General features: G+C 43.4%; 1 protein-coding gene across 1 annotated transcript in view; it reads left to right on the forward strand.

Annotated features, from left to right (window-relative positions):
* The window catches only part of PTPN6 (protein tyrosine phosphatase non-receptor type 6), a 102,729-nt gene that overhangs the window by 4,934 nt on the left and 75,162 nt on the right, over nt 1–22,633 (forward strand). The window contains exon 2 of the mRNA XM_068257958.1: nt 19,854–19,976. Within this exon, the coding sequence (XP_068114059.1) occupies nt 19,854–19,976 (123 nt within the window). The remainder of the gene's footprint in view (nt 1–19,853; nt 19,977–22,633) is intronic.

The following is a 22,633-nucleotide window of genomic DNA, read 5'->3' on the forward strand; positions in this document are numbered from 1 at the left end:
CCGCAACGCCCCCAGACGCGACGCCACGCAGACGTCCGTCTGAACCAGCCCTAAGTCCCCCGGCTATCTTGACCATATTTTAAATCGAACTCCTCTCACGACAATTGTTCCTTTCTATATTCTATACCACTATTTTTTATGAGCTTGAAAATATTTCTGTAAGTGAATATTTCGTTTTCATATTATTATGCACTATCGCTTCTACCTTTGTAGACCATCAGCTTTCTCAAGTGTGGTTTTTATGTGCGTGATAAAATTGTTAGAGTTTATAGCTCTGTGTGTTTTATTCCCTGAATATTGTTTTCAATCCGAAAAACAAAGTTTTGAGACTGCTACAGGTCTCGTTACCAAGACAGACTAGGAACATATTAAATATGCGCTTGTAGCAGTAGTTTGGTGGTGCCACCTGAACTGTGCTCATCACTGATGTGAGTGCACCTGTTTAAGGGCTGGAACCCACTAGAGCGATTTTCTTTGAGCGTTTAGGGAGTGATTCAAAACACTGATTTCCCCTAAACGCTCAGCTATTGTTAATGAGTGAAATTCCACTGAAGAAATTGCAATGACCAAAATCGCAAACGCAGGACATGCAGCATTTTTAGCGTTTAGTGTTAGCCTTTCTGCAATGTAAAGTATATAAACGCTGGCGTAATCGCTCATCAAAACCTACACAGAGCGATTTTGCTAGCGTTTTTAACTACCTAATGACCGCATCACCCCGCTGGGCGTGACCGCAGCAGCAGCCCCAGGACCGCCTACTGCAGGAGATCGCGCGCAGGCTGCGCGCACATCTCCTGCTTGAGAGCGCCGCTCGGGAGACTATTAGACGGCGTAACCGCCATCTATTTACATAGTACAGCTCTGCGATCTGCAGCGGCGCTGTACTGGGGACAGCCGTCCTGTAGGACACAGGAGCGATCGGCAGTGATAGGCTGAAGCCTATCATTGCCGATTGCTATGATTGGCTGACTGACTGAGGGAGGGGGAAATAAAAAAAATGTACTAAAAAATAGTTACAAAATAAACAAATATTTATTTAAAAAAAAAAACATCTGGGGGGCGATCAGAGCTCTCTGTTGGTGGGGGGAAAAGGAAGGGGGGATTCACTCGTGTGCTGTGTTGTGCGGCCCTGCAATTTGGCCTTAAAGCTGCAGTGGCCTTTTTAGTAAAAATTGGCCTGGTCTTTAGGGGGGTTTACCATTGTGGTCCTCAAGTGGTTAAATTACTGCACACTGTAAAAAAAATTAAAATTAATTGAAAGGACCAATCAGAATTAAAAACGCTAATCGCTACACAATCGCTGGCAAAACGCTAACACTTTTTAAAATCGCTACAAAAAACGCCAGAAAACGCTCATGAAATTGCTTACAAAACGCTCATTATAAACGCTAGCGATTGCGATTAGCAATAACGATTTGTATTGGGTTCCAGGCCTTATGTATTCCTGCAGTATGCCTTGATAAAGAGACCCATGGAGGTATCATGCCTCAGTTACAACAACAATCTGACTTGCATGGGAGTGCCGACACATTGCTTGATAACAGATGGTGATATATGGTGCTGTCAGGACATCATTGTCTTAGCAATCCTCCATTATAGTTTGGTTCTACTGCATGGTGTGCAATGCATGACCTTTTGTGACTTTTCCAAATCCCATGAATATCCATCTATTATTTCCTGTACAAAGCGATACCTGTCCCGTGCACAAGGAAACTACCTATCCTACGAGTACACAGAAAAATCAGATGAGCTTAAAGCAAAGCTGAAGTGAAAATAAACTTATGAAATAATGATTTGTATGCGTAGTAGAGTTAAGAAATAGAACATAAGTAGCAAAGAAAATATTCTCCTATTGTTTTCCAGTACTGGAAGAGTTAAAAAAAACTTCAGTTCTCTATGCAAAAGAGCTTCTCTGAACTATTTGGCCCACTGGGTTGAATACAGTCCTGTTTTCTGAAGCACTTAAAGTGAACCAGAGATGAAGCACCCTTATGTATTTTCCCATATATATCAGTGGGAACATTAGAGAAAACACCTACCCTGCTCTCTTTCATTCTTAACTGTTCAGCTTGCTTCTTATCAGCCCTGACTGAGCATTCAGTCTGGCTTTGCTATAACAACTCAGCTATAATGATTCCTGAACAGAGCCACAAGGGGGCAGGCTTGAAAAGACACCAGAGAACACAGACTCAGCTATAATGATTCCTGAGCAAAGCCAGATTGAATGCTCAGTCGGGGATTTTATCAGGGCTGGTAAGAAGCAAGCTGAACAGTGAAGAATGAAACAGAGAACAGGGTAGGTGTTTTCTCTAATGTTCCCACTGATATATTTAGGAGAATACATGAGGGTGCTTCGTCTCTGGTTCACTTTAAACAGCAAAGAAACAGTGAGTCAGCTTGTGATAAGGTTTAACTGCAGGAAAGTTCAAAGGGTAATGATTATTGCTTTGTTTTATAGCTTAAAAGACAATGTGGTTTTATAACTGCAACTGTGACAGTATGACACAATGTTATAAAAATAAATAAATAACTGAAACTAAGAATATGAGACTCTTATCTTTGCTACTAATGTTCTATTCTTTAGCCGTACTACACATACAATTCATTATATCATAAGGTTTTTTTTTCGCTTCAGGTTTGCTTTAAAGGAAACCTGAATCGGTTCCTTGGGGGACAGATTTGACACAGAGGCGTACACTCTGCCTCATGACATGCCTCTGTGTCCCGCCCCCCCCCCCCCACCGCTCCCCCCCCCCACCACCACAGCGCTACAGCTCCCCGAAATTAGCAACAAATATTTGCCGCTATCTCAGAGGCTAAATAGAGAAGAGGGATTCTCTGCTCAAAATGCCCACTAGGGGGTTCCTACAGGCTTTCCAGAGCTGACATTGGGCAGCTCTCTCTCCCTGACTGCGCCCCCCGCCGCTGCCCCACCTCCCTGCATGCTGCTGTGAGAGAGAGATCTCTCTCCTTCCAGTGTCGTGATCCAGCGGTCACAAAAACGGAAGTGGGCCAGTGCGGCCCACAGGAGCGGCAGAGAGTAGCGGTTTTGGCGGCTACCTGATCTGCACAGCCGAGACACCCCCCCCCCCCCCCCCCATTCAGGTACCATAATTTTTTTTAATTTTATGAGCCCATCTTGGGCTCTCTTTAAGGTCCAGGGTCCAGGTCCAACAAGATATTGAATGACCCCACCTACCTGGCAGTCGCTACATCAACTGTCTCCCATCAGACTGCTGCTACAGAACCATCCCCACCAAAGCCTCCAGGCACAGGAACACCTTCTTCCCTCAAACTGTCCTTCTGAACTCGAGCCCCCCCCCCCCCTGCAAAATCCCCTAGTACATGTCTGTACCCGTTTTGTATGTCTTATTATGCCTAACTGCTTGTCCTTAACGTCTGATTGTACTTTTACCAGTGCCATGTACACCAAAAGTAATTCCGGGTGTGACATCTGTCTTACCTGGCGAATAAAGCTAATTCTGATTATTGTTAAATTACCGGTAACACACTCCTTGAAGTAAGGCAATAATTACTTAGAAGCTAATTACTTAGTCACTGTGTGCTAGAGCTCCAGGTTTGTTTTCTGGACAGGACGCTTGTCTCCATGGAGTTTCCATGTTGTTTGCTTCAGGCACCTCAGCTTCCTCACACATTCCAAAAACACAATGGTAGGTTAACTGGCTCTCCTTCAAATCAGCACAACTGAAAATAAGTTAGCATTATATGAATCCATAAAAATTATCTACTGAATTTTTTGAAATTGTAAATGGAAAAAAATTCCCCACACAAACAAGTGGACTTCATACGATTTTCAGGAAAATGACATCTGTAGGTGGTATTAAACCTGATTTCTAAGCATTGCTAGCATAGTGCCAGTCACTGTGTTGTTATGAACAGAATCATTTTTAATTAATCACCAAGCAAGATACAGTTTGAGAGTCAGAGGCAAAATAGACAGTTTATTCAATAACCACAACCAGCGGCCGCAGTTCTAGTGGAGAAGGGGGAGGGGGATAGACTAAAGGGAGAGTGGAGAGCGTTTAATAGGTTAACAGCCAAGGGGGAAAAAAGTGTTTCTATGCCCTGCAGTTCTAATGGAACCCTGATGGGGCCAACTGAAGAAGCGATGGCCTGTGTGGGTGTGAGGGATCAATGGCAATCCTCAACACTCTGGACCGCAGTCTTGAGTTGTAGAGGAGATCTAGTGGGCGGAGGGCTTTCCCAATGATTCTCTCCATTGGTCTGATGACCCTCTGCATGCCACCTTGATCGCACGGCTGGGAGCACTCTGCGCAGGCGCACTACATAGTTGTGACTTCACAACATTGTGGTGCACCCACGCAGAGTTCTCCCAGCCGCGCAACGCCACGCAGTGCCTGTGCAGTGAGCTGCGACCTCCCTGACCAGGAAGTAAGTTCGGGGGTCGGTAGGCAGTACCGGAGGGGGACAGAGGAGAACGAAGGGAGCGGTGGGCATGAGGAGAGCCCACTAAACATGCCTTCTCCCCACCTGTTTTTAATTTAATTTTGCGCTAAGGAATCCTTTAGTCCTTCTCTGGGTCCATTTACACATTGTTTACCCCAGACCATTTGGCCATCTTTTCTTGAATTATGTAGTGGATGCTCTACACTTGAATCTCCATCTCCCACATCCCATAATGTATCCATGCCTTGTACTTCCAGTGTGTTGATTATAGCCCATCGTAGCTCCAAAGCATCTCATTCCCTGATGTTTGTTCTCTTTCTCATTCCTTGTTTTTTCTCTCTTCCCTGGTATGTGTTTTCGGGGTCTATCTCCCAATTTCTCTTCTTCGGGTCATTTTGTGTTTTTTTCTGCTTCAGGTTATTCTTTGCTGTCTTTTCTTCAGATCATTCTTTGATGTCTCTTCTGGTTCTCATTCCCCAATGCTTTTTCTCTGTGTTGTTCTATGGTGTCTCTTCTCCATATCAGTCCTGTATTTATCTTCTGTGTGTCATCCTCTGAGGCCTCTTCTCTATGTCATTACCTGGCGTCTTCTCCGTGTCATTCCCTAGTGTCTCTTTTCCATGTCTCCTCTTCATGTCATTTCCTAGTTTCTTTTCTTCAGGCCTTTTTCTGGTGCCTCTTCCTGTGCCGTTCCATAGTATCTCTTTATGCTATTCCATATTGTCTCATTGCCAGGACTCTCTGATATATGTCCCTACCTGGTGTGTCTCGTTACTCTGGTGAGTCCTCTCTTTGTCGTTCTCCATTATCTCTTCTTCGTGTCATTCCTTGGTGTCTCTACTGTCGCTCCTTGGTGTATTTTATGCATTTCATTCCCTGTTGTCCCTTCTCCATATTTGGAATGAAGGAAGGCACCCCAAAAAGTATAAAACAGTTGAAAAGGTAAGATGAACTTACCTCAGGATGACACATAGTTTACGGTAAAAATGAGGTAGGCTATTTGTTTAAAAAAAAACCTACAAAACAGTCAACGCATTTCACAGAAGTCAACCCGCTTCCTCAGGTCAGTAAATAGTCTATCAGGGCAAGTATCACAGGTGCTCCAAGCCGTGTCATTCCAGGTGTCTCCTCTCCATCTCATTCCTCGGTGTCTCTTCTCTGGATTATTCCTTGGTAACTCTTCTCTCAGTAATGCCTTGGGCCCATATGCAATTTTTTCTCCTGAGTTTTCTCTTAGGTGATATTTTCACAATTGTCAATAAAATGGCGTTTAAACTGCCAGCAAGCGAGAAAATACTTAAAATAATTTTGACAGTACCTTTTCAGCTACTTTTTTGTACTTTTCCAGTTGAAAAGTGCTGAAAAGTTAGTTTAACCACTTCAGGATTCTACGTACGCTTAAGTACGCCCCTGAATCCTGAAGTGGATTGCATGGGTTCCATGTCAGTTCACGGAGGGAGTCTCCGTGAACACCCTGCGAGCCGCCGATCGCGGGGAAGATTTTTGCAGGGTAAATGTAAACACGCGGGGAAGATCTTCCCCGGTGTTTACATGTATACGGCGCTGCTGCGCAGCAGCGCCGTAGAGGAGATCGGCGATCCCTGGCCTCTGATTGGCCGGGGATCGCCAGCATCTGATAGGCTAAAGCCTATCCCATCAGGCGCAGGACGGAAATCCGTCCTGCGCCGCTCACAGGGAGAGGGAGGGAAGGGGAAGGAGGCCAGGAAGCGCTGCGGAGGGGGGCTTTGAAGAGCCCCCCGCAAGCGCAAGCAGCCGTCGGCGAACAGACCCCCCCAGCAGGACATCACCCTAGTGGGGAAAAAGGAGGAAGTCTGATCGCCCTGGCTGCTAGCTGATCGGTGCTGCGGGCTGGAGAGCCCACGCAGCACCGATCAGAAAAATACCCCCCTGGCACAGAAGTGGTTAAAAAGAAGTTGAAAAAGTATCTCCTGGTAGAAAACTCAGGAGAAAAAGTGAATTGCATATGGGCCTTGGTGTTTTTATTCCAATGTCTTAAAACCTCTGAAATGGGTCTGCACACAATTTTTACTAGTGAAATGACCCTTTCTTTTATTCCATAAGCATAATTGCTGTCTTCAGACTATTGCTTTGAGGACACACAAGTCCCCTTCCTCAGTGTAACAAAACAGCAAACAATGTGGTAAAATGAAAGGCTGAGCAACCTCCAAAACAAAGTATAATAAACAGTAAACAATGTGGTGAATTAAGAACTAAGCAACCTCGAAAACAAAGTATAATTGGGAGTGGATCTACTGTATAGCATCATCACTGATGCCAGTCACATCAAAAATAAAGCAAATTAACACTTCATTAGCATTGTATTTTATTTAGTATTTCTATAATGCTGACATCTTCCGCCGCACTGCACAGAGTATATAGTCTTGTCACTTAGCTGCCCCAACCATAGTCATAGGTCCGTCGTAGTCTCGGGCCAATTGTAAGGGAAGCTAGTTAACTTATCTGTATGTTTTTGGGATGTAGGAAACCGGAGTGCCCGGAGGAAACCCACGCAGACATGGGGAGAACATAATATAGGCTCCATGCAGAGAGTGCCCTGGCTGGGATTCAAACCGTGGAGCCGGCGCTGCAAGGTGGGATTGCCAACCACTACACCACCGTGCTGCCCACGTTACCAGATTGTATTGTATTTCTAGTTAGGTTGTTGATATAACCCTTCTCTTACAGGGATAGCTAGTTTCAAGAATCGTCTTCTTCCATGAAGAAGTGGTGGCAGTATACCAAAACGATTGTGTCGATTAATTACACAATCAAAATTGCCTAAGTACACATCAAGCCACACCATAACAACCATTAGTATAGTGTACATTTGCATTGCGGTAATCAAATCTCACCAGTGTTGCACAATGCAATCCTCTTACATGGTGTAAAGGAGTAATTGGCAAGCCTACCTCAATCAGTCTAAGCAGGAGAACAGAGGCGTCAAAAGGATAAAAGGAAGCTAAATGAGCTTAAAAACCAAATTCTTGGTAAATAGAGGAGGTAGTGGTGGACTTACCTCCTCCAAGTAGATACACAACGACTGTAGTAAACACAGTCAATAATTTTTATTTATGAACTCCAAATATGCAACGCGTTTCGCAGGTTTGATCATGCTTCATCAGGCAATAACGGAGCAATAGTATATGTGGTCAGTAGAAGAGCCAGGCACCTCTGTCTATCAGTCTAAGTACATATCGGCAGCTGCTGGCAAGGAGAGTCTCTGTTATGGATAGTCTTCCATTTCTTAGTGTTGTTCCCGGTTTCTCTTTTCTATGTGATTGCTTGATGTCTCCTTCCCATAGCATTCCTCAGTGCCTCTTTTATCCTGTTCTTGTTCCTTTTAGAGTATTATGCCACATTTCTCTTCATCCTTGTGTTTTTGCCCTGCCTGGTCACATGCATTCCTACTCCTCATCTCAGTCTTCAACCTCCTGCATTCTGCCTTTTTTGGCCTTTTGTTTGATTTGCGTGATCTCATGCTTCCTCTTTTTTGGGTCCTAATCACCCTTCTCTAAATCTGTGCTTTCAGTCAAATTCTCTCCTTCCATTTTGGCCACTCTGTTGTTGTGCTTGGGCCTTCCCTTCAGTGTTCCCCAACCCTGTCCTGAAGGCCCACCAACAGTGCATGTTTTGTGGAAACCCACAGAGGTAGTTAATCAGCTCTGCTGAGACACTAATTACCTCACCTGTGAATGTTTGTGGTTTCCTGCAAAACATGTACTGTTGGTGGGCCTTGAGGACAGGGTTGGGGAACAAGTTTAACCCCCACAGTGGTGGAGTAATATGGAATGCTGAGGTTGCAACTGCACCACGGCCCTTGGGCTACAGGGGCCCTCTCTCAACTACAGTATTCAGTCTCTGTTGGTCCTGTGCTGATAATAATGACAAGACCACAGAACCTTTGTATCGCGGTTTTCTACTTGCAGATTTAAAGCGCCACAGCTGTAGCCACTAGGGCACGCTCTATATGCAGTGGCAGTGATAGGGAGTCTTGCCCAATGTCTCCCTGCTGGCTTACTGAACAGGAAGTTCCCGGATTCAAACCCAGGTCTCCTGTGTCAGAGGCAGAGCCCTTAACAAGTACACTGTCCAGCCACTGCTGGATAGTAATCATCATCAATTTGTTCCCCAGCTCCTTTTTGCACTTCTGACATTGGTTGTCCTAGGCAGGTTTTGGTGTGCTGTGCAAATTGTTATCTATAGAATGTTGCGGGGGACCATAGCTCCTTAGTTATACCACTGCCTCTGACTCCTCCTAATCCTGTTGTTTTTTTATTTTTCATGTTTGACACATTTGAGTGTTTCAGGAAGCAAATGGAGTGTTTTGTGAAAACTTGCCCAATAAATACATTTCATGTACAAACAGATCTCCAGCCTTGAACACTGGAGATTTCCAGTCTGTAAGTTTTGGGGTTTTTTTTTTTTTGCTCCTAGAATAGCTCAACAACTTTGTTGAGGGCTACATTTTCAGAATGTAAAGCCATTGCTGTTTCTCACTGACCCAAGATTTTAGAGACTTTCCACCAATGGTTCAAAGTGGAAACCCCCTTCAGGACCATTTCACCCTTGTACCGATTCACGTGGCTAAGCGTCTGCATTTTATGCCTCTGGGATTTTTTTTTTCTCTCTGTGTAGCTGCGTCATGCATATGCTGGTGCACATTGTTCTCTAAGATTACACTTTCTGCATGCTTGGGTCAGAGCCGGATCATCCACAAAGTAAACCTAGGCAGGTGCCTAGGGCCTGAAGAGATACTAGGGGAATGGTTGATGCTAGTCCTCACCAAATCTTACCAAAAAAAAGCCAGGTGTCCATTAAGGGTGGGCCCAAAGGTGGTACTTGCCTGGGGCCCTATTCCATCATGATCCTTTTCTAGTTTGGGTGCGGTAATATGTCATTCCAGGCCTGTACGGATGAACAGTACACACAGTAAAACACATTTATAACCATAGAGAGTGAAGAATACGAAATTCTCCTACCATGCAAATTTCTACTTACCTAAGAGGGAAAAGAAATGTAGCCAATCAAACCCAGCAAGTAGCAGTTGTCAGCTGGCTATTTAATGCGGACTTGAACTCTGAACGTCCTCTCTGCTTTAAACCATACGCAACAACATAATACCCTTTAAAGAAAAACATTTCTTTGTTACAGCTGATACAAATCCTGCAATAAATGTGCAGTTTGTCTACTTCCTGCTTTCATGTTGTTAACATCCTGTGTTTACCAATTAGATCTCTGCCGTGGCAGTCAACTGACTCATCTGAGAGATCAAATTATATTTGTGCTTGGGCACAGATGAGGGGGGATTAGACAGGCTAAACAATCTAAATACACACAGGGTGCATTTCTATATGTCTTTCTTCTGTTCTGTGCAAGAGTTCAGGTACACTTTAGACCGCAGCTAGATACTCCTTCTCCCCCTTCTCTTCCCGAGTCAGTGAAGATTTACATGTTGATAGATTGTTTTTGCTCACCGCTAATATTAACCACTTCACCCCCCAAGGGTTTTTTACCCTTGCAGATTAGAGCAATTTTCACCTGTCAGCGCTCCTCCCTTTTATTCACCAACGCTTTATTACTACTTATCCCAACAAAATGATCTATACCTTGTTTTTTCCATCGCCAATTAGGCTTTCTGAGGGTAATACATGTTGCCAAGAATTATTTTATTCTAAATGCATTTCAATGGGAAAAATTTGAAAACAATTCAACATTTTTTCAGTTTTCAACCATTCTAGTTTTGAAATAAAATGTTCTTCTGTAGATAAAACCCACACATTTTATTTGCCCATTTGTCCTGGTTATTAAATTTTTTAAACTATGTCCCTATCACAATGAATGGCGGCAATATATTATTTGGAAATATAGGTGTAATTTTTCAGTTTTATTATTTTTTTATTTTTTTTACAAATGTTTGGGGGGCTTTGAAAAGGATTAATTGTATACATTTTTAATTCTATATTGACTGCGTATGTGTAATTTAACTTTTCACCACTAGACGGTGGTAGAAACACCATCCTTATTTCCAGGAAGTGTAACTTGTGCTTTTACTACTTCCTGTCATTATGAATGGACATGGCTCCTGATCGGGGTCATGTCCATTCATTCCAGGCATTGCGATTGGTTAGGGGAATGTTTGTTCCCCCTTCCCCAAATGCGGATCGCGGTGTAAGTACAGGGGAATAGTGTCTCACATTTTTGTAAATATTTTATTATATCAATCCTTACAATAACCTACCATGCCCTCCATTAAAGTGGACCCGAGGTAAACTTTTACTCATTGCATAATTCTGTTCCTTTCATATAGTTTATAGGGCATTCCTCAAGCCAAATATTTTTTTTGTTTTGTTTTAATACTCTAATTCCCTATAAACTAAACAAGCCTTGCCCACAGCTCCTTTTGTGCCATGACACTGAATCAAGGGCTTATGGGAGCTCAGTCTTGGCAGGAGGATGAGGTTACCAGCCATTGATTTCAGAGGAAGAGGGGGGAGGAGAGGGGACTGAATTTACACACAGGCAAGCTGATAGCATCTCCAGCCCTCAGCCTGTGACAATGTGACAAACAGAACATGGCTGCCCTAATTGTATCACAGGAATAAATAATTCTAAACTGTTGAAGCTTTTTGCAGCTAGATTAGCTGTGTAAACTATCTAAACTTTAGATAAGATATATAGACAAGTTACTTGTTATAGTTAGTTTCTCATCTCGGATCCGCTTTAGGGTAGTGAATGGGGCTGGAAAGAGTGAATGGGAGAGTGATAGGAGGGAACATTGCCACAAGCCTGTCTCCATCTGTCTTAAACTGTACTTAACTTTAGCCGAAAGCCCCATTTTTCAAGGAGTGATTACAGGGAACGGGAGGAATTAGGAGGAGCAGACAAAGCACAGATGTATATGGATCCAGCATGAACAAACCTCAAGCTTACCTTAGGTCAATGGCGTAACTACAATTCATGCCCCCCCCCCCCATATGTTCACACCCCTTCCCTTGCCTACACATGATACAAACAGAATTTCAGCAGTAGCAGGAGTAGCGCCTCAGGACGCGCTACTCCTGCTACTGCTGAAATTCTGTTTGTCCCCACGTTTATTGCCTGATGAAGCGGGCGTGGCGTGGCCTGCGAAACGTGTTGCACTTTTGGGGTACTATATAATAAATGTGATTACTATTATATAGACAGTCTTTCGTGTCTGCTTTGTGGAGGTAAGTCCACCGCTTCCTCCAAGCAAATTTTAAAGGTTTTATCCACTTTTACCCTGCTGGTGCCTCTGTTCCCCGTTTGCTGTACCGTGTCCACCCCTGGTGGAGTTGTGATCTACCCCTTTTCTGATCTACAGAGAGTGACTTCTTAGCCCTGAGTGAGGACAGGTCTAGTCTCCTCATCTGCCTATACAGTGGTTGCCTTTGTGGTAACCCACGTTTGTGAGTATACTCTTCTTACTAATTATCTTTACTAATTTTATGCTGAACATACTACACTATATTGGGCTCAGGGCCGGCCTTAGGTTTCACAGCGCCCTGAGCGTATCCAGATTTTGGTGCCCCCCCCCCCAGACTCCGACGCCCGACTCCTCAGTTTATAAAACCACGACTCCGACTCCGGGTGCCCAAAATTGCCCCAACTGCACAGTCCTGGCTACTAGACTTGTATATGTAAGCAGATCCTCCACTTTAGTATATATATATATATATATATATATATATATATATATATATATATATATATATATATATATATATATATATATATATATATATACTGCCTATATATACTAAAGGGGGGATCTGCCTACATTTACAAGACAAGTAGCCTATATACACTAGGGGGGGGGGGGATCTGCCTATATATACACTAAAGGGGGGATCTGCCTACATATACAAGACGAGCAGCCTATATACATATATCTGCCTATTATAGACAACCCCCCCTAGTGTATATAGGCTGCTAGTCTTGTATATGTAGGCAGCTCCCCCGTTTAGTGTATATGTAGGCAGATCCCCCTTTAGTGTATATAGGCAGATCCCCCTTTAGTGTATATGTAGGCAGATCCCCCTTTAGTGTATATAGGCAGATCCCCCTTTAGTGTATATGTAGGCAGATCCCCCTTTAGTGTATATGTAGGCAGATCCCCCTTTAGTGTATATAGGCAGATCCCCCTTTAGTGTATATGTAGGCAGATCCCCCCCTTAGTGTGTGTGTGTGTGTGTGTGTGTATACATTATATATATATATATATATATATATATATGATCCCCCTTAGTGTATATGTAGTGTATTAGGCTGCAAGTTTCCCCTTTAGTTAGGCAGCAGATTAGCCCGTTCGCCCCCCCCCCCCCCCCCCCATCAATCATAGAATAGGAGGGAGGGAGCCTTACTTTTGGTGGTCACTCACTCACTTGGGGAGCAGGAGAGGAGATGGCCAGGTCTCGCAGGACTCAGGAGGACAGTCGCAGGGCAGGGTAGCTGCCGGCACACGTGCTGCGTGCTTCAGCGCTCCTGGCTGGCTCCATCCCTCCTATCACGGGAGCCGAGCGCCAGGCGGAGTCTCGCACTGACTCCAAGAGGCAGCAGTTGCTGGTCTTCGCCCCCATCACCCCCAGCAGCAACAGGGGGCAGAGCCAGGGCGAGACGCACTAGCCCAAGCAGCAGTCGCCGCAGCCGCTGCAGCACATTATAAATATGCGGCCAGGGCGGCAGGAGCGCGGCGCCCCCCCCTGGAAGCCGGCGGCCGGCGCCCTGAGCGATCGCTCCGGTCGCACAGGTCAAAGGCCGGCCCTGATTGGGCTCTCTGTTTCTCTAACCTTATGAATGAGCGTATGACACCTAGTGCCTGTGCAGTAGCACGCCACTAAGCCAATCGGGCCTTTTCCACCTGCGCAGTGTGGATGCCCTAGTTCACAGATGGGAGCGCGACCGCAAAATTCCAGTGGGTCCCATTTCTGGAATGGTGGTCTTGAGGAGGATTTAGGGAAGATGCTCAGAGCTTGCTGATCCTGCAATCTCAGCACTTGACTTCAATACATAGTAACATAGTTAGTTTGGTCAAAAAAGTCACCAAATTTGGGCACATAGTAAGGCCGAACATAAAATATCGGTATTAAATAACAATATTTTAGTATAAAAGTGTAAAATACCGATATTAAATATCAATATTTTACTACGGCCAAACCTAACCCTACTCTCACACAGAACCCCCGACTTCTAACCCTAAAAGCCCTCCCCCCCCCCCCCCACAAACTACCTACCTAACGCCTAACTCTTAACCCCCCCCACCACACAACTTATCTACCTAGCGCTAGTGCCTAACCCTTACCCCCCCCCCCCCCCACCGCACATACTACCTACCTAACCCTTAACCCCCCCACCCCACAAACAATTAACCTAACATCTAACCCTTAACCGATCATTGCACCAAAGGGAAAAAAAAAAACAGTGTAAAATATCGGCTTTTGATCATCCATGGTGCCCAAATTTTCACTCCGGCGCCCAAGATTAATATTTTCTATTTAATTCCTTCAAACAAGCTCTCAAGACTCACCTCTTCATGCTCGCATACCCCCCTACACCAGCACCATAATATGTTCTGTTAGACCCCCTCTCAAAAGACGCACCTATTGTCTCCACCCCACCCTTTAGATTGTAAGCCTCCGGCAGGGCCCTCCTCCCTAACGTATTCAGCTTGATTATGCAATCTTACTCGCAACCACCCCTCTTGTAGACTCGAACAGTCTCTATTTTGACCTATGATACTGTATTGTTATCAAATCATTTGCATGATCTTGTTTTGTTGTGAGTTTTCGTATGTTCTACCTCTATGTTAACCCATTTATCTATTGTGTAGCGCTGCGTAAGATGTTGGCGCTTTATAAATACAATAAATAATAATAATAATAGGGTGTGGCCCAATTAGTCCACTTGCCACTTGCGCCTTTTTTTCCTGGTTCCAGTGATATATGTCCAGTGATATAAGTCAAGAGAGAGAAGACAAATTATATACTATGCTGAGCTTTACAGGCCGCAAGGTGTTATTTTAGATACCATATTTATGTACAATATTGATTGGCTACAAGCTGATTATTGTGATATGTACAATCCTATAGAGATAGCCAATTAGGCACTTTTGGATTTACATTGGGATCATCTGACTATGACCACTTACATTGCTATCACAGCCATCAATATTACAAAGAAATATTTGTAAGAGTTATAGACTTCCCAGCAAGCTCATGTCGTCCCTGTAAAATAACCACACCTCCACAACCGCTGGAATGCAATGATGTGTCGGCTTGTTAATTAGGAATCTATGGATGACAATGGTATAGATATGACACAATAAGTTGTGTTCATTTGACAACTCTTCAATACCCACATGGGCTTGCTATCACTTTATATACTACAATCCCATTTGTTAAGGTCAGTGCACATCAAAAATGTGTGTTTTTTGTACAGTTTGAGCTGGAAGTAAACAGCTTTTGAAAAAAAAAAAACGCTTGGAAAATCGCTGTTATAGTTTTTTTAAGAGTGATTTTCAACTTTCCTATACTTAACATTGAGGCTGAATCGCTACAGAAATGCTGCAGGATCCGCATTTGCGTTTTGGGAAAAAAATCACATCTCTCTGGTGTGATACATCCCATTCAAATACAAGCGCTTTTCAAAGTGCTAACGTTTTTAAAAGCGCTCAGAAGTGCTCTAGGTATGCGCCAGCCCTTATAGATGGTGTTTGCAACCCGCACAGCCAGCACGAATATAGTGGTAGAAGAACAGAGGCGCCAGCAGAATAAAAGTGGATAAAACCTTTAAAATTTGCTTGGAGGAAGTGGTGGACTTTCCTCCATAAAGCAGACATGAAAGACTGTCTGAAAAGTAGCAATCACATTTATTAAATAGTACCCCATTTACTATTTAATAAATGTGATTGCTACTTTTCAGAAAGTCTTTCGTATCTGCTTTATGGAGGAAAGTTCACCACTTCCTCCAAGCAAATCTTAAAGGTTTTATCCACTTTTATTCTGCTGGTGCCTCTGTTCTCCTTCTGCTATACCGTGTCCACCCCTGGTGGAGGGGTGATCTACCCCTTTTTCTCATCTACAGAGAGCGACTTCTTAGCCCTGAGTGAGGACAGGTCTAATCTCCTCACCTGCTTATACAGTGGTTGCCTGTGTGGTAACCCACGTCTGTGAGTATATTCTTCTCACTGATTTGCCTTACTTCGTTTATGTTTTAACATACTACACTATATTGGGCTCTCGGTTTCTCTACACTTTAGCGCGAATATAGTGATTGTGTTGATGATAAATGCCATACATTTTAGCATTAGTTTCTCAGCAGGCTACTATTATATATAGCTATAGCTTTTCTTTCTAAAAATATATGATTATCTGCAGTTGAGCAATTTATACTGGTCAGTTCTCTTTTTGTTTGGTTTTTGCTAGTATTTTATACCAGTGTTGCACCTGCAGCAAATCACAGAAGTTACAATTGAGCATATGATAGTTTGTATAAGCTAACACATTTCTTTTAAGCTGTTTCCAATTGTTTTATACTTTTTGGGGCGCCTCCAGTCTTTTTCTTTCTGATCGCTATCATGTTATATGAAATCTCTCACTTTCTCTTCCTGTGTGGGCTTAAACTGAAACTCAGCTTTTGTTAAGAAATAAGTAAACCTTTCAGTTCTACTAAACACATTGTTAGGAGTAATGAAACAAACCATTTCACACTGCTGACCTGGTGTAGAGGAATTCAAATGATCGGCCATGCCATACTAACGACTGCTAAGACTGAGTGTTGGATCTAAAAACACTGCACCAAATATATTTGTTAAACCCTTTTTTTGTAAAATAGGTGCCTATATGTCCCCTATTATTTTTTATTTTTTACCTGGTCTGCGTGCCTTTGCAGAACTGTGCAGTGTCAACAGGATAGTGGGATGTCTTATTTTTAGCTATAATAACAAGCTCATCTCAAAATGCAAATAACAGAAACTTCCCATTTCAGATGAGTGAAGGACACTATGACCAGAAGGTAATTGAACCCCCCTCCCCCCCCCCCCCCCCGAGATATAAGCCTTTTATCTTTGTGATATTTGCTGTGGGAGGGCCGCAGTGATATCACTTTTGGCATCACAGAGAAACAGTAAAAACGGAACCCAGCAGAAACATTATTTTCTTTTTTCACATCACATTTCTTTTAAATCTGACAGTGAACACTAAAAACAACGGGACAGATAACCTAAATAAATTCTTATTGAAATATTTATTTTAATTTTTTCAGTTAATATTTAATTTCATCCCATTTTAAAGAACACCTGATGTGAGGCTGTGTATAGAGGCTGCCATATTTATTTCCTTTTACACAATGCAAATTGCCTGGCTGTCCTGCTGATCTCTTTGGCTACAGTAGTGGCTGCATCACACACCTGAAACAAGCATGCAGCTAATCCAGTCATACTTAAAGTGTAACCGAGCCAAAGCTCGGGTACAAAATGAGATACTTACCTAAAGTGAGGGAAGCCTCAGGATCCTATTGAGGCTTCCTCGCTGCTTTAATGTCCCTCGTTGCTGAGCGTGGCTTCCCTAAAGATTAGTGACAAGGCATTGTCGCTAATCATATCGGGGCTGCGCAGCTCCTCTTCCTGCATCGTGGCCATGTGAGCCCGTCCGCGCATGTGCAGTAAGCCGGAGCCCCATCTCATTTAGCTTTACAGTGCTGGATCAGCTCATATTCATTGGGGAAGAATGGTACGGCTCAAGTGTGTCTTATGGTTTTATGCCAGAGACCTATCAGCGTTTTTCTACTAGGCTTCATTGCATGTAGTTATATGTCTGGTCAGCTCCATAGTGGTGATGGGACTAAAGCCCTACTTATATGTCCTTTCATGTCTACATACAAAATTCCTCCAGTCACTGAGCTGTTCTTATTGGAGTCAGGGCTGTTTTTAGGCATAGGCAAACCAGGCAGAGGCCTGGGGTGACAACAGAGCTAGTCTTAGCAGTACTGTACAGAGTTCTTATATCCAATTGCTAGTTCCATAAAGAAAGGTGTAGATTGTCATTTTAACACCTTAATGGGCACTACTGTGTAATTTGCTGCAACTCTGATTGACCTAGGCTTCGCATAAACAGTATCATAATTATAGATACACACCCCTCAAAACCGTTATTGGAAAGGTGTGTTATATGGGTTTATGAGTTTGGACCAGTGAGATGTATATGACCATTGACCTGGTAATAATTTGTGTATTTGTGAAACAATTATATTTCTATGTAAACTATCAACTTCTTAATTGTGCCCACAAAACTACCATAATTGATGTAAGTTATGATCTTCCTGTTCACAAGAATGGGGTAGGGAGACAAAAGATGCCCTGTCTGAGGCGCCAAAATAGCTAGAAACTGCTCTGATTGGAGCCATAACTGTCTGGACACTTCTGGAGACTTATTTAGGAGGATCATTATCATGCTCTGCATTTTACTAAAATGTGTTACTTTAAGATCTTGCATGTTCCTCTTCTGACCACCTCGCTCTTCTTCCTGTCCCTTGTGGTCTGGTGGTCCTTCCTGTTTGCTACAGGTTTTGAGTTACAGATTGCCCAGCAAGCTCATGGTGAACCAGGACTCCTGTCCTGCAGGCTTTGTGAATACAGTGAGGCAACAGAATGAGCCAGCACACTTCTGAGTACACTTGCTCAAGTGTTAAGTGGAGAAACACATTCATTGACCATTGCTTCAGATATTTTGCCTTCGCTGAGGTTCCTTCTAAGAAGCTGCCATGGCTTACTTGTGTTAAACAACAAAGTTTAATTTTCTAAACATTACTCCTGTTTATTCACTGCTACTTTATTCCACATGGCAGCTGGTGATTTTGTAGCTAGAACTGCAATGTTTGCCTGGCCCACATATACTATATCACCAAAAGTATTGGGACATGAACTTTTATGGTATCCCTCTCATTATTCTATAGGCTTACAGCTATATCAGCTTCACTTTTTCTGGGAAGGCTATCCATAAGCTTTAGGAGAGTGTTTCAGGGGATTTTTGAGTATTTGTGAGGTTATGCACTCATGTTTGGTTGATAAGGCCTGGCTTGCAGTTAATTTATTATTATTATTTTATAATTTATTAATTCATCCCAAAGGTTTTCTATTAGGTTGAGGTTAGGACTCTGTGCAAGCCAGTAAAGTTCCTCCAAACCAAACTCCCTCATCCATGGCTGTATGGACCTTGTTCTGTACACTGGTGCACAGTCATGTTAGAACAGGAAAAGTGGCCATCCCCAAACTGTTTCTACAAAGTTAGGAGCATGAAATGGTCGAAAGTGTCTTGGTATTTTGAAACATTTCCTTTTACAGTTCCTTTTACTAAAATGAAGGGACCAAGCCCAACCCCTGAAACACATCCCCACACCATAACCCCCCTCCACCAAACGTTACCCTTGGCACAGTGCATTCAGGGGAGTATCACTCCTAGACTAGTCCATCGGGTTGCCAGAAAGAGACGTGTGATTTGTGGTTGCAGAGAACACCTCTACACTACTCTAGAGTCCAGTGGCAACACGCTTTACACCACTGCATCTGATGCTTTGCATTGCACTTAATCATATAAGGCTTGGATGCAGTTGCTCAGCTATGGAAAGCCATTCCGTGAAGCTCCGTAAGCGCTGTTACTTGAGCTACTCTGAAGGCGTTAGGAAGTTTGGAGGTCTGTAGTTATTGCCTCTGCAAAAAGTTAATGACTACTGCACAGTGTGTGCCTTAATATACTCTGATAATTTACATGACTTACCACTTTTTGGAATATTTAGTAGTGAGGAAATTTCACACACAGACTTATTGCACAAGTGGCATCCTATCACAGTTCTACGCTATGATTTACTGAGCTCTTGAGTGACCGTTCTTTCACAAATATTAGGGTGGGAAGAAGTTACTTATGTGCACATAAGTCATTTGATATTTATATTAGGGTGGGAAGACGTTACTACACACAAAAGGATCTTATGGAAGATATACATGGTGGGGTAAAGGGGAACACATTGGGGGGTGGAGGTCACTAGAACCTTGACCTAGGGAAGGAAAATGTATCCAGCCTTGAGGAGATGTAACCTCCACATCCACCTACTCTAGGGGGGAGGGGAGTGCCACAGCTGAATCAGAACTTACTTTTGGAATGTCCTATGCCAGCTGGCTTTGTAACACCTTACAATAATCCTGCTGCAATCTGTGCCCACTCTGGCCTACTCAGCCTGCTTCCTCCATATCCTCTACTGCTCTGAACTCACCTAGAATGGCTGAGATAGTGAACGCACCTTGTAATACATTTTGTTGGCATTCTTCTTTTTTTTTTTTTTTTGCATGGTCCACAGTGTGGTCTCACCTCTTTACACTGCGTTTTATCCTCTAGGTGGTTTCACAGAGACGTCACGGGTGTGGAGGCTGAAGCCCGCCTAAAAGCACGAGGAGTCCATGGAAGCTTCCTTGTACGTCCCAGTAAGAAGAGGCCTGAAGACTTCTCGCTGTCTGTCAGGTTGGTGTGCCCAGTGATCTGATAACGATAGATGAGTAATATATTCAAATTACCCTACATAGTAGTATAATCTCTTCCAATACTGTAGAAAGGTTTAAAGGAGAAGCTGGGGGATGAACATCAGGATTAAAAGCCGCATTTTCCCCTTCAGCTCAGTCTAATTGGGGAAATCTACAGTGGGGCCGGAATGTTGGATGGAGTATGAGAGGTGATACAACTTTTGTTGGATTTTTAAGGGTAAATGTATCCTAATTAGATAACCATTTTTCCTGTTCTCAATGATATCACAGGAAGTGAGGAGTAGAAAACAGACACAAGGAAGAACCTGGCAGAGGTTTAATCCTTTCACAATCCATTCAAGACTGCAATAAAATTGTCTTGGTTGGGATCCCTCTTTTCTAGAATCAACTTTATTTTCAAATGTACAGTGGAATGCGAAAGTTTGGGCAACCTTGTTAATCGTCATGCCTAATTTTGTTTAAGCAATTATTTCACACTTTCTGTAAATCCAATAAACTTCATTTCACTTCTCAAATATCACTGTGTGTGTCTCCTATATGATATTTAACTGACATTTTTTTATCATAACAACCAACGATTTATACAGGAAAATCATGATGATTAACAAGGTTGCCTAAACCTTTGCATGCCACTGTAATTTCAAGCTTTTGAAAAGAGCTGCTTTCTGTGCTCTCCATACATTTCTTCACTAATCTCCAGATATCATCCCATCTCAAACCTTTGCTCCTTCCATGAAACTCCCTGTCCTCCTCTGGTCTTCTCCTCTCACTCATATCCAGGACTTCTCATTAGTCAATGCTCCAAGCCTGGAAATCGTCAATTGCACCCTTAAAAAAGCACCTTTCCAGACAAGATTATCATTTGTCATGCATGTTGAGGCTTAATGTCTCATCTGCAAGCCCCTTTGTCTACTCACCCCACTATCTAGTCTGTGAGCTAGCTAGAGCAGAGTCTTTTCCCTAGTGTTTCTTGTTTCTGCTGTGCTTTATCTATCAAACATCTACTGATATAGTGATGTTAATCACACATGATCTATACACATACTGTATTCCCACTCTGAATGCGGAAGTGTAAGCCAATGGAACACACCATAGACTGCATCAAAATGCAGCTGGTTGCAAGGTGAGTTAACCTTGCATATCCCGGTCTTGCCTCCCACACTCTGCAGGACCTTCTCGCTCATCCCTAAGCAGGTTGATGGTTGTTAATGTGTTAATATGTGGTTTAAACGAGAGTTAAGAGTCCTGAATTATCCCTAGACAGTGAGCTTTAGGCATTGAGGTTATTGGGGTATTTTCTATATTAATGGTAACTATAGGTGGAGGAGCAGAGAGAGGCGGAGGAAATGTCACAATCTCCATTTTATTCATGTTAAAGGGAACTTGGGAACTTACAGGGATGGGCCTTTTTGTAAATCAGGTAGCCTCAATTAATCTCCCTGGCGGTATGATTGTTTCCAAAAGTGGTGAAATTTTTTCACAAGCTTTCAAACCCTAAAAATTATACCGCTTGATAGATCTGCAGCAGCCCTGCACATTCCACACCTCCGATGGATCCAATTCGAGATTACTGCCCTGAGCTTAGGATTTCCATCCAGAGCCTTACTCTGGGTTACCGCTAAGGAGGTTAACGCCACTCTCCTCCACTCCTGTGGCCAGAAATCCCTTTGTCTCATGTTCAGTGACCCCTGGGGTCACGCCGCTGCAACTATGTGCCCAGAGCAGAGAGGCAGAGCTGCCCAATGAGAGCTGGGCTGGCAGCGGTGTTAAGAACTCCCCGAGTGGGCGTTTTCTAGGAGTGCCTCAACTGCAAGGAATGCCTTTGAGATTGCTGACAAGCTGCATGTCGGCAATTTCAGGGGGTGGAAGTGCAGCGCGTTAGGGGTCGGGGGTCGGTTAGAAAGTGGTGTATAGGGATGCAGAAGCATGTCATGGACTAGGGAACATGTCTCTGTGTCCTGTCTGCGTCTCGGGTACATTTTAATTTTGAGGAAAAGGGTTGACATGAATGCAGGTGTTAGTTGGACACAACAGGAGGAGGATCACTTGTTCATATGAGTGTGAATGAGAGACCTGAGTCAAATGTTACTATTATGAAACAATCGTTAGGGACCGGAATTATCAGCGTGTTGTCAGTATAGATCGTTATGTCAGATAGAGAAGATAACAATGTGAGGGCCTGTGCACACCAAAAAGCGCTAGCGTAATCGCAAACACTCAGCGCTTTTTGAAGTGATTTTTCAGAGCGATTCTAGGCATGTGCCTAGCGATTTTCTAATCACGCCTAGCGATTTTTGGAGCGTTTTGGTGTAGCGATTTTTATTTTTTTTGTAACAGTAGAGCTGTAACTGAACAACTTCTGTAACAAAACGCTTGGAAAATCGCTCTGATCTCGCGCCTTTCAGAGCAATGTTTCACTTTCCTATACTTAATCACCTCAGAAAAGCGCAGAAATGCTGCCGGACCGTGTTTGCATTTGGGAAAGAAATCACATCGCTCTGGTGTGATCCATCCCATTCAAATACATTAGCCAAGCGCTTTTCAAAGTGCTAGTGTTTTTAAAAATGCTCAGAAGCGCTCTTGATGTGCACCAGCCCTTTTATGCGACCACATGATGTACGTCCAGCTGCCAACCCC

Source organism: Hyperolius riggenbachi, chromosome 10 (assembly GCF_040937935.1).
Source record: "Hyperolius riggenbachi isolate aHypRig1 chromosome 10, aHypRig1.pri, whole genome shotgun sequence".
Lineage (NCBI taxonomy): Eukaryota > Metazoa > Chordata > Amphibia > Anura > Hyperoliidae > Hyperolius > Hyperolius riggenbachi.